At 42.1% G+C, this 16,991-nt stretch overlaps 1 protein-coding gene across 2 annotated transcripts in view; it reads left to right on the top strand.

Moving 5' to 3' along the window:
- The window catches only part of CG43658 (uncharacterized protein), a 105,012-nt gene that overhangs the window by 14,749 nt on the left and 73,272 nt on the right, over positions 1-16,991 (top strand). Inside the window, exons 3-4 of one of the 2 annotated variants that reach the window (NM_001272714.2) lie at positions 11,776-12,351; positions 12,409-13,581. In NM_001272714.2, the coding sequence (NP_001259643.1) occupies positions 11,814-12,351; positions 12,409-13,581 (1,711 nt within the window). In that variant the 5' untranslated portion in view covers positions 11,776-11,813. Of the gene's footprint in view, positions 1-11,775; positions 12,352-12,408; positions 13,582-14,977; positions 15,323-16,991 lie in introns of those variants that run through there. The other variant, NM_001169309.2, reaches the window with a different exon arrangement.

Here is a 16,991-nt window from a genome sequence, read left to right as displayed (position 1 = left end):
GGTGTAACCAAGGGAATGGCAAATATTAATTCGTGACGAGAAATGTTCTTTTCCTTTTTACGATTTGAATTGCCAGCCGCCCGACTTCATTAGCGCCTGCACAACAAAAAAGTTAAGCGAAGAAACAAAAATAAAAAAAATTAAAAAAAAAAAAAAGTAAAGCCGAAGAAGAAAACATTTTTAACACCTCAACATAAAGCTCTGGACGTGATGGGGCTATTGGATTACACCAAAAAATGGCAACGTGAATTGGATGGTGGTGGCGGGGGGGGGGGGGGGGGTGCAGGGGTCGAAAACGGGATGCGGATTCAGACGGTTCACTGATAATGATCATCAATGCCATATTTAACGCCATTTAGGCAACAGGATTGGGATGCCCCCGAGCCTCCAGAGGGGCTGTTCCACCGAGGCGGAAAGAATGTGGTGAGGGGGAGGGGGGGGGGGGCTGGACTGCAGACTTGGGGCTCGAGGCTGGCAGCTGTTGGCTGAACAATGAAATGTAATGGCAATACGTGCATTTATTTATAACGGTGTTGCGGGAGAAATGCAGGTATACACAAAAAAAAAAACACACTACACACTAAATAAATCAAAACCCATAAAAAAATTGTCTCGTTCGTTCTAAGTTCAATAATGTAAATATAGTGCTCCAGAAATTTGTTCAGATCAAACAATATTTACTTTCAAATTGTTAGAAAAAAAGAGAATAAGTATATTAACTTAGGCATATTTGTGTTATTTTATTTAATTTTTTTACTGGCTGTTTAATGCTTTTTTTTAAGTGCCAAGGAAGCTTATGTTTTGAAGCGTGAAGCCAGAAGATTCGCAGCATCTTCCTCGCTCTGTCCCTTTCTATATCGCGCTCTCGTTCGCACGCTCACTTGCCATCTCCCTCACTTGTTAGCATTTGTGGGCGTCTCAGCTTGCAGTCTTCTGCGCCCCGATGATTCTTCCCAAAGAGGACGAAACTCTTTCCTTAAATTTATTTCATACTAAACGGAAAAAAAATCCACGGAAAACGGCGAAGAGGAAACGTGATGAACGCATTTTGTGTGGAGGCAGCTTTTTTTGCTTGAACATTTTTGTGGACTAACTTTTCCCTCGGTTGGGCCAAAGAGGAAATACTTTATGGGCATTGATAATTTGAGCCATAATGTGCAGCGAAATTGACTCGCTTTAGTGCCGGCTAATTTATGTGTGCCACAGGCCACAGCGCAAAAAAAGGGCCGTGCAGGGGCGTTCGTTACTAGTCAAATAAATGGGGATTTTGTGTAAACTGTAATGTGGGAAAGTTTGGTTTTGCCGCTCAGCGGAATGGAGCTTGTGGCGTTGATTGATTTTATATTAGCTGCTTAGGTGCCTCGCTATTTTTATTTAATAAAATGAAACTGGCTTAATATATGTACATATAAATCTATAATTTTTTAAGCAATGTCAATTGATAATTCTTTTATTTTTACCTGAGCTTCCAACTTTTCTCGACTTTCAACTTTCGCCAGACAGAACTAATCTGCGGAGCTTACTCTTCTCAGATGATGGCAGCTTCCGGGGAATCCAAGTCTGCCAAGGAATGGTGGCCACGGAGGAGGAGAAGAAGGAGCTCTCCTTGCACGGGTGTCATTTTGTCATATGCCAAACAATTTGCTATTGTCATGCCCATCTAACGCGGCGTATGCGCAATTACTATAATTTACCCGCCGCTTTAAACGTTTTTAATGAACGTCTGGCAGAAGGAGGGTTAATGCACTTGAAAAAAAAAAATGCAGCTAGAATCACATCGATTTTATTGAACTTTAAACAAAGCAGTCTTGCAGCTGTTTTAAAAATATAGTCCGAATTTTAAAATGTAATCTTTGATATTTCATGAAACTTCTTTGCCCTACGTTTTTTTTTTCCTCTGTGTGCAGAGTTAGCCGAAAGCTGTCCGAGATTGAAGTGCAGCGAAGTGAAGCCAAGTGGAGCAGCAGTAGCTGTGGCACATTAATTGTTAATGCCGCTGCGATGACTTCAGCTGCAATTGCAATTGCAACTGCAACTTCTGCTGCGTTTTCCACGGCTTCTAATGGCTGCAAACGATGACGCGGCGCAAATTGAATGCCCAATGCTGAGTGCGGTAATTGTCGAGTCACTGCCTCATCTGGGGATTCCCTTCTTCTTCCCCCAGAAATTGCTGCTCGGGGGATCTTCCTTCTTTCCTCCCCTGCAAAGTAAATCATTACATAAATGGCCAAAGTGCATACCCTAATAAAAAGAGTTCCCCTTTTCTTTAAAAAATACATTATTATTAACATCTAAAAATGTTTAATCAGTATTTTAAAGATCTTCAAAACAAAACAAAAGAGAAAAAACAAAGAAAATATAATATGAAAATATATAAATATAATTCCACGGGAATGCCAACAATTTCGCTGGTCAATCAATTAGGCACTTAAGTGTATCACTTTCACCGTGGCAACAACCCAGATCCGTATCCAGATCCAGATCAATATCCCCATCCCCATCGCCATCGCCATCGTAGTGTTGCTGGGCTGGAAAGGCATGTACATGTATCCATTGCTAAAAACAATGGCTGTTCATAAAGGAACGCAGGCACCTTGTTCTCCTGCTCCGCGAATATTTGCTGTTTGGCCATAAACACTTCATCGACACTTTGTCCAGTGCTCACATCCATCCACATCCACATCCACATCCACATCCATAACCATATCCATATCCTTGGCTTCGGTTCTCCATCCTCATCCAATTCCACGTCCAAGTGTGTGATACATCAAACATGAGTTGCACACAGAGCTCATTGTTGCTGCTTTGAGTTGCCAGTGGCAAGCCAGCAATGCACTTGAATAAAATGTTGATAATACGAACAATTAAGGTAATTTTATCAACAAATAGTAACTGGCTTCTTCTATTCTTACTTGTATTATGACCATAATTTGTTAGAACAAGAGCTTCGAAGACATGAAAGTTCAATCATCAAGTTCCTCAAAGAATCGATGTGACTCTTTTCGCTGAGTGCATCGCTTCCAACTGAAGTCCTCCTGGCTGCTACACTTTCCTTTTGGCCAAGTCGCCAAGTTGCGGAAGCGAACATTTAATTGACTTGGCGTGTTAAGCGCTGCATACCAGCACATAACAGCAATCAACCGACAAACAACTGGTGGGACACCACTTGGCCACTTAGTGAGGGATTCCGGCCGCCCGATCTGCTCCGCACCCGCTACCTCCACCAACCCGATCCGATCCTGGAGCCGCCGAACAGCCGTTGCGGCATTCGAACAATGCCAAGTAGCCGCAAAGTTTATTGGGCGCATCTGATTGAGCGCATCATCCTCGGTCTCATCAAGCTCTAGGATGCGGCAGATGGACCACGGCGAGCGTACACCGAAAGAAAATGATTTGCTTATTGTATATTATATACAATAAGTATCTATCTAGCACAAGAAAATGTAATTCGATTGCATATTATATGAAGGACTTACAATCCATCTTTTGATCCACTTCTTAGATGTAGTCATCTGTTTTTTTTTTTTGCCCTGTGCATTTTGAGATGGATCCCAACTGTAGGACAGCCTTTGCTGCCCATTAGCGCTGTCACTTTTGCACGCATATCATTTACAAAAACAAAAGAGGCGGGGGGGAGGAAAACAAAACCAAAAGTCCAGCTGAAAAGGGGGAAACTCTGGGTCGGAGAAACCACAATAACCAGGCGGTCATAAGCCGATTACCATCAACTGTGCACTGGACAATGGACAGACAGACAGCGGAAAGTGGACACTCGAGGTCAGCCGCATCACATGGCATCCAGTTGGCTGGATTGGATGCGGTTTCGGTTGCATTTCAGCGGGAAATTTACGCGTTGTAAACTTAAGCGGCAAAATCAATTAGCGCACAATGTCCGAGATGAGTTTTGGGTAGTGGGATAGTGTGCGATCCGATACTGGGACACTGCCCCCGGGGCAGGACATCATTTAGGAGGTGTCAAGTGAGCCAGACACGAAACTATATGTACGTAATTATGGTGTGTGTGTGGAGTGATGATACCAGGAATTTCGTGATATGTACTCACCCTTTACACTGCTCTTCATTTCCAATTGAGGGAAGTCTGAAAAGGGCATCGGGTGTGTTCATATTTATTTCATAATTGTATATATTAATTGGGATAGAACTTGAGGTCCCGACGGAGCAACTTGTTAACTTGTTGCCTGACTATCTCGAAACCTGAAGTCTGCTTAATGACGCTTCCCTCGATCGCGTGTCAGATTGACAATCAAGTGACAGGTGTTAGATAAACCCATCTAACCCTGCAATTCAACTCCGCAGGCTACAATTAGCAGACAAGTCTCTGTAATCTTGGGAGAAGAGAAGCGGGAGGAAATGGTGTGCCATTCGCTTCACACTTGACTGAGTGCGAAGAAAATCTGCGGAAAATTCCAGCAATTTATAAGTAAAAGATGTACTGCAAGTGCATGGCCTACAGAATAGTAGCACACAAAATAAGTAGATTAAAAACTAATATTTTAATGCAACCTACAATACCTCTACCTCTATCTCTTTTATCACTCCATTAAAATTCATTTAAAAACTATGCAGATGATGATGCCAACTAACTGCCTTTCATTTTGGGTATCCAAATGTCAAGTAAAAACTAACTTTAAGACTTTAATTGATGTGCGAGTGGAGTTGGGCGCGGTGTGTGTGTGTGTGAAAGGTGTTGGCTGCAATTAGAAAATGCCGGATCCGAATCAAGGTGCATATCAATTGGCGAGGTTTCAAGTGCTGTCAGCTTTTCCACCTTTTCACTGGAAAAGTGCGTGCTGTCGACTGTTAATTAAATTTTAACGCAACGCACTCGCCGGGTTGTTTAACCCGCAGGTGAATCCGTTGGCGCTCAGACCATGCCGCCGCCCATGGATCGTATGGTATCCATGGAGCCCAGGGATCCGGACAACAGTCATTGACTCTTGTCGTGTGAGCTTTGTCAGCGCCACTAACTTTTCGAGTGTTACCATGGATTCGGGAGGGTGCTGCCACTGCTACCCAGCACTTGGCATCAAAGTATCTGTTAGGGAGTCGCGACCTGCGCAGGCTATAAAAATACTGGGAAAAAAAAGCGAAGGAAAACAAGAATCACGAGGAGGAACAGGACCCAAGGATTTAGTTGCTCCTGGTGGGCAAAGAAATGAAAACTTCGATGCTTGAAGGTTTAACGAACTCGCGGGGCATCTCCCCTGTCATTCGGATGCGAGGACCACAAACGTCAACGTTTCTCTCTTTGACGTTTTGCAAAAATATATATAAAAAAAAAACAAGGAAAATTATAAAAAACGAAAAAAATGTTATATACATATATATGTATGCATGTAGTATATGGGGGAATGCCACCCGCTGCAAGTGTAATTTTTACTTTCACCCCAGCGTTGTTGGCTTTTCCGCAAAAGGGTTTTTGGCTTTGGGTTCGGGGTTCGGTGGGGAGTCCCATGTGAACCTAGCTTCATATAGCACTTGTCCTTATCAAGGGGAATGTGGAAAGTGGGAAGTGGGATACTGACGATGAAGATGACGAGCATGATGGCATTCATTCATGCCCAAGAGCTACTCTTAATGGAACACACGAACACGGGTGTTGGAATACTCGAATGCATAGAGATAGATGAGCACAATAAAACCAGAACGCAATGGCACTGAGATCGGGAATGGAAACGGGTGTCGAGGAACATATGGTTACAGGAAAATAAGTGTTTGTGTTAAGTTATGACACTAGCTTCAAGAAAATCTATATATTTAGTTATATTTTTAATTATGTATCAAATAAAAAATATAAACAAAATATGAACAAAATATAATATAAACAAAATATGAACCGATGGGTAAGAAAAATAATTTAAATTTTGTTAGACTAAGAAAAATATAGATAAATTTAAGAAAAACAATTAAGTAAAAAGACAATTTACAAATAAATATACACCTGAAACAAGGAACTAATATAGAACTTATGCAACAAGGCAAAGGATAGATTTGTTTTACGTGTAATATGCCAAGTTTAATTACCAGTAGGAAAAACCCCCAAAGACGATGAAAGTTTCAGCAGGAAAGGACTATGCATAATTCACATCCGTTGACCAGTGGCACATCTTAAGATCTAATGCCGAGAAATCTCGGGCCAATGACCTTCGCTAGCCTCTCAAAAACCTACGACCCTCCAACCACCACCCACCGCCCACCGCCCACCAATCCCCAACACCCGCCCACATGGGCCCAAGAAATTATGCACAAAGTAAAAGGCGCTTGAGTGCACAAAATAAAGGAGACGAAGCTGGCGACGTTGGCAAATGCAGATGGAGATGTGGATGCTGAAACTCGGATTCAGTTTCGTATTCATCTACCTATTCATATTTATATTCATACTTATACTCAGATGACGAGGAGCGAAGGTGACCCATGCCCAATCCAATGCGTGGCATGCGGCATGTGGCATTGTTTCATGGTGGAAACAATGGACGAATGCCCCAGCCCTGAAACTCCGATCCCCAGCCATGTAATTATGTGGAGCATGTGTAGTTTGCTCTTTACAAAATTACGAAACACGGCGCGAAATCCTTCCCAAGAATAAAACAAAAAACAAAAAAAAAAGAAGTGTGGAAAAGTCCCCCTCGGGAAACTCACATTTTGCATAATTCGTTGTCAAGTGTAAAAAAACGCAACTGTGAAAAGCAGGGGGAAAGTACAGATCTTTGACCCTGAATCCCCATAAAGATGTGACAATGATTAGCAAGTGCATTCAAAGGTTCTTCAAAGAAACACATTAAAAGGACAGTCTTGGTATTAAAATGGATACAAACATTTCGAAATAAATGTAATGCCATTTTTAATTTTATGTTTAATTCTAACCAATCCCCATAACATTTAATCGCTAGAGCAGCTTTAATCGAACACCAAACTCTCTACAAAAAATCGAAGTCAACTTGAATGAAAAATGTGAGGACAAAAGTGAAAGCGAAGCAATTGACAAAATGTTCCAATGAAAACGACACTTTAGCATGCCCAGAATACACAAAATAAAAAAAATAAAAAAACTTGGTGCCGTGGTAAGGAGGCTAATGCCACAGATAAAGCTGAAAGCCAGATCAGGCCTAAAAAAAAAAAGAGCAGGAAAAGTTGCACATGCAGCCAATGTTGCTTATCGGCCAATGAAGAATGAATGAAGTGGGGAGTTCCAAAGGGGGGGTTGCACATGGACGCCGGGGGGAGGGGTTTGAAAAGTTGGTAACCAAGAGATAGCGCACATCATAGCTGACATTATCTCTACCTGTTTCCCTAAACATCTGGGCGAGCAAAACATCATTATCATCATTAGAGGTGGTTGAAATATATAAAATAGCATAATATAATAATATCTATATGGGGCTTTTTATATTTTGTTTGGTTTTTTTTTTAATTGAAATATAGACTAAAATGTATTTGTACATGCTACCTAGTTATTCCCACATCACTGATCATCATAATTAACATTAATTCAACTCAACAACTCCCTTTGGCTGCATTCATTTTACTTTCTTGCACACACACACACACGGTGAAAAATGCGGAAAAATGCAGGGAAATCATGTTGAAGGATGTATAGATGCAACTAAGGGGCAACTAGCTCTTCCCCATTTTCCTTATCCTCTAGAATTATATGAAAAACAAAAAAAAAATATATATAAAAGAAAAACTCCCATAGTCTGTATGTTCTGTACTCCCTTTAACATTTTTTGCTCCTTTCACTTTGCCTGTTCGCATTTTTTTGTCCCGGGTTTTTATTTCACTCGCACTTGTTGACAATGCAGCACGCAATGCGGGGAAAAATGGTTGCATGGCTGGGCGCAGGGTGGAGGGGGCGCGGGGGTTTCACATCAAAACGAGGGGATGCGTTGCAAGTCAATGCACCCAGCAGAACAATCAACGAAAGCGAGTGACAACAGTGCAGGAAACCACCCAAAGCCAGCTTTCCTTTAGCCTGGCAACCCTGTCCCAAAGGGGGTTTCCTCTTAATTGGTCCTAAAATCGGATTATCTATTTAATATCGAGCAAACGCTCGAAATGAAGCTTTCAGTTTCAAAGGATAACACTCGAAATGGATTTAACAGGGATTTTAAATATCGAAAGCCAAAATTTAGAATTATAAGATGTCAGCATTCAAACTTAATTATTAGTTTCAGTTCTTAAAAAAAAAAAACAAGAGAATCATTTGTTAGCCCTTCAAATATAATTCCTCAATGATTATTTACTTTCCCTATTCTGATCTGTTTATAATTTGTCATTTATTCGTTAAGCCCATGCCAAATGAATTCCAAGTTCTTTCAAGGCAAGATCAAAAGATACATTTCGGAGAAATTAAAAAAGGGAATAACTACGTGCAATATCGCTGAACTTTAAGATTGCAAGTCGGAGCGGAATTTCTTACCCCTTGAGTTCAGCACAGCTGCGAGCCGCAAAGTTGCACAAACGGATGGCGAAACAATTTCGAAATATGTTTTCTAATTACTTGTTCGCACTCGGGCATCAACATGCCATAAACGGACGGGGGAATCCGCTGCACAATCGGGAGGACGACTCTCGGGGGGGCAGCAGGAGCTGCGGGCGCGGCAGGGGGAGTCTGAGTGAATTGGCGACACATAAATTGCAAATATGATAGAAGAACATGCAACACTTTTTTGCAGGGGCCAGCCAGCCTGCTGGGGTTGATGTTGCAGTTGTTGATGCTGTTGCAGTTGCTGCTGCTCTGCCTCAGCATATAATTATTGCAATGCGTTTCTGTTCGGATCTGTTCGGTTCTGTTCGCTCTTGTTGCCCTGCCCCTTGTGGCAGAACACACGCGCCACTCAGCCACTCGAAGAACGGCCAAGGGGAAGCTGCACTGGCAAAACAAAAGGGTAGACCGACCATTCCATTTGCTCGAAAACTAGAAACTAAGTCATATATATATATTATATATAATAGATACAAAGATTCCCTTGTAATATATTCAACCTAAATAAGTTGAAATTCATTTAATAATAATATTGAACATTTATATATTTATTTTTCTAGAACTGAAATAATTATGCTATTTTTTCTCCGAGTGTTGGAAGCTGTTCGCTGGCCTTCGGTTCCCCCCATTAAAGTACTGGCACAGCTGCAGCAACTCCTTTTTTTTCGGTTAACGCGTATGCGTGTGTTTCTAATTAAGTGCTTCATCGGGGTCACCACCCAATCAATCAGCGAAAGTCACTTGAGCAGCGGCAATATTGGCATAGGATGTGAATACTTCCTTAACGCATCTGCGGAAGACGCAGCTTGATGGCTTTTGTTCGCTTTTTCTCGCTCGCATCACTGCCACTCGCTTCAGTTCACTTTCCTCGGGAAAGTACGGAAAATGTGCTCGAGGGTCGAAGGAAAATTATGAGAAAACAAGGGTGAAATAAGCTGTGAAAGCCCAGGCGATAAGCAGACTAAAAGATACCCAGTTTTGAGATCTTAATAACAACGAAAAGATATTTATGAAAATATTTAACAAAGAAACCATATTAAAAATATATACTGCAATATTTTACGCTTTTCCCGCTTTTGGGGTACTTATAGTATCATTCCCATTATCTTTACATAATTCACCACTTAGTTTTATATACCCGATTAACCTTTTGGCAATGGGTTATTGTTAAAATTGTGAAACAGTTGAGAAAACAAAAGCAAGCAAACTAACGAGAGTACGGTGTATAAAAAAATAACAGCCACGCATATACATATGAATCCTTGTAAGTGGGTTGAAGCGTCGGCAAACACAAAGTTTACCCTGTTAGCCAGAAGCTTCAAGGCTCCCCCATCGGATGCATACCTATGTGATATTGTGATATATACATATATAAATACGTATGTATGTATGTATATGTAGGAGAATCTCGGAGGGGTGAAGATTTAAGGGGAACTCAAGAGGTTCCAAGGGAATCCTTTGCCCTGCCCTTCGAGTGGTTTACTCCCTGACAAACTCCCACATTCTCACTGCCGGCTACCCCGGGCTCCTCCTCATTACTTCCCTCCCGCCGCTGGCTTGCCCCCTTGTTGAAACCCCTCCCCACTGCCCGCCTCATTGTTGTTGTATCTGACTGTTGACAATGGCATGCGTTAGGGTTTTTTTGATGTTTTCCCCCGGTGAAGTTGGAAGCCCTTAATCCCCCTAATACCCTGCCGAACCCTTGCACCACTTCAAGTGCACGCAGAGCTTTAAAACTTAAGACAGGGCTCTGGAACGCAAAAAATAATAAATATATTCAAAGGAAAGAGAGAGGTGCATGCTGGGCGAAAGAGACAACATGCGTTGTTGCCCCTCGCTGGGCTCAATTCAATTTGTTGAGTAGCTAAATTTAGACGCTAATTTGGGGACCTGCTGTGCCAACGAGATCGTGTCCAGTTCTCAGACTTGTCTCAAGTTACAGAAAAAAGGATAGAGATCGCATGCGATCCCAACAGAGAGAGAGAGAGAGAGAGAGAGAGAGAGAGAGAGAGCGAAAGAGCTAGCTGGAGGATAAACAAGAATCCAGAACCGGGATGGACCTCTACTCAAATTACCAATTGAATTTCTGTCTGCTACCACAAAGAATCCTTGGCCTGGGATATCCACTCATAACTTGGTGGCATTATCATCGTCAACTTTATTATGTTACCCTGCACATTATCGGACCTCCTCTACCTTCTGCTCATGCAACTCCAACTCTTTGGCATTCCTTGCAGTTCTGTCCTTTATCTTGATCATAATCTTGCCCAACAACTGACATTATCATTTGTCAGCGGTGGAAATGCTGCCTATTTTCGCAGTAGAATAGCTAAAATTATTGGCAAAGGGAATAGAGCGCTCAATTATCCAATTTCCAGCAGAAAAGAGGGAGTTCGCTTAGAATTATAAATAAATTTATGTTATAACATTACTTTTCGTCACAGATGTGTTTCTATTTCGGTATGTCAAAGGTGCGATTGTCACTAGATTTTTGCAATCCTTGTTGTAGTATGTTCCCTCTCAAATATATTACGTTTCATGAATCCTAACTGCAAGATGAATTTAATTTCATAAACCATGTCGAACTTCGACTTAACCTCCGCATTGGGGCTCTTAGCCCATTTATATATGGCATACTCACCTGTGACAGATGGGGATCCATCATCTTGGCCATGACTCCACCTGACTCATTTGTGGCCATTGGCCAGGCTCATTTCTCGTTTAGTCCGGCTTTTCAATTACCGCTCGGCTGGGCCTTTGAAGCGAGTCCACAAAAAAAGGAGCCAGCCAGCCAGCCGACCCTTTGGCCATCAGAAGTAGAGACTTTGCTGAATTAGCGGCAATTAATCACGGCGACATGTGGATTGTGGCAAGGAATGGCTCTCTGAACTCGAATCTTGCGGCGCGAATGCCAAATACCACTAATACCGCATTTACTAAGCCAGTTTAGTGGTCAAAGTTCCAGGAACTTGTTTTCATTTTCTCCGTTGCCAGGAACAGCTGCTGCAATGTGTACATATTTCTATTCAACTAAATGTTATGCTCGTTAATTAATGCCACCTTGAGGTGTTGGCTTTATTAATTATTTAATTGTTATATTTATGAAACTATTTGAACTGCAAGTGTTGAACATTTCATAAGCTTAAGTTTTTTTTTTTTTGAAAAAAGCATATAAGAAGGTGTTTTTATTTCATATTTTTCAATTTAAATCGTTCATCTCATTTCCCAAGATTTGTATAATAGTTTTCCCGCTTTTCCTTTCTTTGTAGATCGTAGAGCTTTTGGCGGATCAGCCACACCATGTGCCATGGAGAGCCTGGGCCTGGGCAGCAGACGCAACAATGGCAGCAACTCGACGGCCGCCCCCACGACGGGCCAGGGGGGCGTGGTTGGGGGAGGGGGCGTGGCCGGCAAGGTTTTGGTCCACACAAAGCTAAAACAGCAGCAGCAGCAGCAGCACTCGAATCAGAATTACTATACGCAACAGCAGACGCAATTGCAGCGACTCAAGCAGCAGCAGCAAAAGTTGCAGCAACAGCAGCAACAACAACAGCAACAGCAACTGGAGGCGGTGCACGGGGGCGTGGCTAAGCAGTGCCTGCAGTTTCCACCACCGCCGGACTATCCACCACCCATCACCGGTGGTGGTGGTTCGCCGGTGAACACAACGCCTGGCAGGAGACAGCAATTGCCCCGGTATCCCGATCCCGATCCGGATGCCATTGAGATTTGCAATGAATCGGCGACCTTGGAGACATCACCATATCATCTCAAGCAGCTGGCGGCGCGGCATAGCAAGACTTTGGGCAGGAATCTCGGCCATCAGCCGCACCACCATCACACTGGTAAATACAATGTGGTTGCACTCCAAATGTACTGTAATATTTAAAACTCTTTTATAGTCCACCTGCATCATGACTACTCGTATGCCTACTACGAACCCGGTGCCGCCATGAGGCACTCCAATGTACCGGGTGCAGTTTCTTCAGGCGGCGGCGGAGGAGGAGGAGGCGCTGGACGAGTCTCGTCGGTGGTGGACACCAGCTCATCATCCTCCCCTACGGCTGAGCCACCACCGAACTCCATTCGAGCGCTGCTCTCAAAGGGCAAGAAGAACAAACAGCTAGTGAGCCCGGCGACCTTGCAGTCCTACCAAACGCGCTACCACAAATTGACCACCAAATCGGGCATGGGTCAGAGCGAGAACTTCTACGAGGAGATCAATGCGGCTGCCCTGCAGACCAGCAGCGGGCACCATCTGCGAAGTACAGTGGGCTCCCATTCGGCTGGCTCGCTCAATCAGACGCTGGTGGAGGAGGAGCTGCGTCGAGTGCAGAACAGACACCACAAGATATTGGGCGAACTCAATTTGAGTGTGGAGGCCATGCTGATGCCGGAGAGTCCGCCCAAGTCTATAGACCAGCAACCGCTGGGGTCAGGATCGGGGGGATCTGGCGGAGCTGAGGCCACTCCACCGCAGCCCAGTGTGAGCGTAACGGCAGCCAGTGGCCAACCGCCGACGATTTTGGCCCGACTGACCTCCGCCTCGGCGGACAACATCTGTGATAGCGGCGGTGAGGCGGGGAAAAGGACCAAAACAGCTCCTGGCTGTCCTGGCGGCGGAGTGGAGCAGCTGCTGACCACCACATGCGGCGACTTGGACAGCGGTTTTAGCGGCAGCAGCGGTGCCAGTTACATTGGCAGCCTTCGTCTGAGCAAAACGCAGCACATCAAGTGCGCCCGCCAAACGCCCACCGTGGGCACACAAAGCTGTCGTTCGTTCCAGCGAGCGGCCACTGTATACGATGAGGCTGGAATGAGTGGTGGTGGTGGCCAGAGCGGCAGCAGCTTCCTTACGCGAGCCTCGTGTGGTCGCAGGATACTTAGCTGCGCCAGGATACGAGCCGCCGAGGATCCGGGACCCAATCACCGGATTGCAGGCGGCAATGGCATCCAAACGGTTCAGACCACCGCAACGGAATCGAAGGCAAGGAGCTTCTGGAGTCGCAAAGGATGGCGGAAACTGCCGGGTTTCTCCACCTCAACGTCGAGCATCAATGATACGGGCTTATCGGGTGAGTTCATCACTAAAAGTTAAAGCTCATTCATATTTCCTTGCTACAAAGACAAATATTTCCCATTAGCCAAAAAGAAACACTTTTATGTGCTAAGCGTGGAGCTAAAAATCGATGTTATTTACCCTTAGTTAGTTACTCTCTCTGATTTCCCTACATTTCTTTACTTGCTTGGAAAATCTTATATAAAAGGTTATCGAGCACGCCGTTAATTTTTAAATTCAAAATTTTAAATTCAAGTTCGATAAATAAAAGCTTACTCAATTTACATACGCATATAAAAGTATACAAGAAAAACCAGAAAAAGTTTATTAGAGATAATTTTTAGACATTTATGGAATAAACAACTGTTATACTAGCATTTGAATATAAACGAAGAAAACGAAAGGTGGCGCTTCTTTGAGTTTAGTTCACTATTGCTACTTATACATAGGTGGAGCTATTGCGTGAAATAAAATGTACACTCGTATTTAAAAGGGTAACGGCTTGCTCGTTCTGCTCATAGACTGCTTTCTGCTTTAGGCGTAGACAACTTTCCAGCAATCTAAATACTAAGTCCTTAAAATCATAGCCCTTTATAGATATAAATATTTTTAACAGAGTATATTAGAAGCGTATTTCAGCTAAGTCTAAATAGTAATTAGCCTCAGGTGCTAATTAATAAATTGATAGTGTTTTACAAAGACTTTGGAAAATTTAGTACGTTAAGCTGGGAAATCCTTTTTCTACATATGTAATCTTATATATACATTGTAAAAAGCGCTCCATGTAAAATGAAAATTGCCGCTAGATGTCTCAAGGTTACGCCTCGAACACTATAGGTGGCGCCATCATAAACTTAAGAAACTCACCAGATGACGCCACTCAGATTAGAGTACCTGCCAATTGATGGCGCCACTCGCCGCACACACATTTCCAATTTAACTTTTCCATTTATTTACCCATTCGATTTATTGCTCCCCTGGACGGAAAGCAGCAACGCTCCCCCCCCCCCCCTCCACTCACAATTTTTCCACCGATTTCTATATATTTTTATCAGCGGCTTTGCATGCAGAGCGAGCATCAGCCATCGGCATCGTCGTATCATCGAACAACGAGCGTACCCCATTCGAATCGCGGCCCCAGCGATACGATCCATGAGTCCGCTTTTGCGGTCCCGCTTTTTCTCATTTTTTTTTCGGTGGCTTTTTTTTATTTTTTTTATTTGCTCCGCTGGCTCCAGTCTACAGAGTTTACAGTCTCGTTTTTATTTTTTCTTTTTTTCGTTTTCAATTTTTCTCGTATTTTTTCCAGCGCTTTTTTTCGGCTTTTTGCCCACTTCGGTTGCGCTGCGCTTCGGGCTCCGCGTTCCGTTCCATTCACGTTCGCCATGGCGATGGATTCATGGATGCGGTTTCAGTAGAATCGATCTTGTCGTGGATGCCGCATGCTTTTCATTTTTTTTTTCGTGTGTGCCAAAAACGCGGGCTTTGTGTTCTCGTTTGCCCCGAAATACTATAAATTTTCACGTCTTTCTGCGCTAAATGTTTTGCCTTAGACTCTCTCGCGTTATGATTGTGTCGGGATTTAGATGATGTTATTGTGAATTAGGCCTGGAATTGAGTGCGTGTAATGGCCTTTCAATTGATTAAATCCGCTTTGGATGGACCACCGCAGCAGCAGCAGCAGCAACAGTTGCTCAGACGTCACAGCAATTTGGGTCTGCCGCATCAACATGCCGCAGGAGTTGTGCTACTAAAATGTGGGTAAACAAACACTTAATGAACAAATCGCAAAATTAATTGAAAATTAGAAATCATAATTATGTAAATGGGTGTTTAGCTAGAGCAGCGTTAAAACATTTATTAAATTAAATTTGATGATCTAAGCTAAAATGAAAATATTGTTAAGTAAAAGCAGTAAAAGTGAAAAAATAAGACTAAAATGCATAATATAGTTAAAAAGAATCCAATGAATATGATATTGTTAGGAAAGTAAAAAATAAAAATTAAGTTCTTTGCAATTTTCCAAGTCAGTAGAAAGAAGTCGAAAAAATGTAATGAATAATTCCGACTAGCAAACGGCGAACAATTGATGGAATGCTTGAGCTTTTTAACTAATTTATTCTATAGAGAGGTTTTTGGACTCAAAATGACTATCCTCTTGGCCAACGCAATTTTGAAACAAATTTACAATTTAATACCAGCTGCTGGCTGCCAAATGAATCATACGAAATATACAGTATACAGTGGTATGCCCCCCTATATTCCTCCAAATGTTTAAGCTATTTCTGTGCGTAATTTGTTGTTGGCCAGCGTGACTCACTAATAGTGTGATTTGTAGTTGTTCTAGACAAGACAAAAAAAAAAAAAAAAAAACGAGAGCCGAAATAAAAAACAAAAAGAGCCACTGCCAAAAATAAACGCATCGAAATCTATTTATATGAGATTAAAACCGAAGTGAAAAAGGGCAAAGCTGATAGAACAATCCGACTAGTAAATAAATAACCGATTCATTTGATTTAATTAAGTAATGCGACAAGATCAAAGTTCGGCTGGGAGTATGTTGTTTCAGAATGTAAATAAATAGATTAACAATGGTAGAAAATATGTCATTGCCCAATAATAGACATCATTATTAGGGAAACCTAATTGGGAGATTACTCTACAATCTAAAATTTAAATGAAAAATTTCAATTTAAGTGCGTAAGAACAATTCAATAATATAAAACAACAATAGAATAAACAGGTGCACTCAGTCATAAAGTAAGAGAAAATATTCAAAGGCAACTTTTGCAGAATTTCAGCAACAATAAATGCATAACTAAATTTTATGGCCACAACAAGCAATAAATAAATACAGAGCACACATATCATAATCTCGGGATTGTACTATTGTAAGCTTAAATTGTTGGCTAATTTAAATCATTTTATTATATATATAATTATAAATATATAAAGTTATACATGCAATTGTCTTGGCACTTAAATCGTTAGCAATATTGTTAAATAACTTTATTTGTTTTGATATATATTGCTACTTAAGCTCCCTACGATTACTTCGATCACAGCTGTAGATTCGCGTACTAGGGCATTCCAGGTCATTGCCCAGTCGCATATACACCTCATATATGTTTAAATATATATATATATATATATATATATATATATATATATTTGCATACATACCAAGAGCAACAGACTAACTTGAAATTAACGGCGGGTTGAAGGGTGTTCACTTGGCAATTAATAAACATATTTCAAAGTATTTGCACAGTTGCATGGCGAAAATGGCAATAAATAGTGCTCCCTCCTTCAAACTTATTCCTAGATTCCATTCAATTATTCATCATAAAAATCTGAAGACGAATAAAACGGAGAGAATTATGATTGCACTTTTGTTGTCGCTTATTTCCCCGTTCATTGTGCGCG

This window comes from Drosophila melanogaster, chromosome X (genome assembly GCF_000001215.4).
Source record: "Drosophila melanogaster chromosome X".
Taxonomy (NCBI): domain Eukaryota; kingdom Metazoa; phylum Arthropoda; class Insecta; order Diptera; family Drosophilidae; genus Drosophila; species Drosophila melanogaster.
This window is presented reverse-complemented; position numbering and strand designations above follow the sequence as displayed.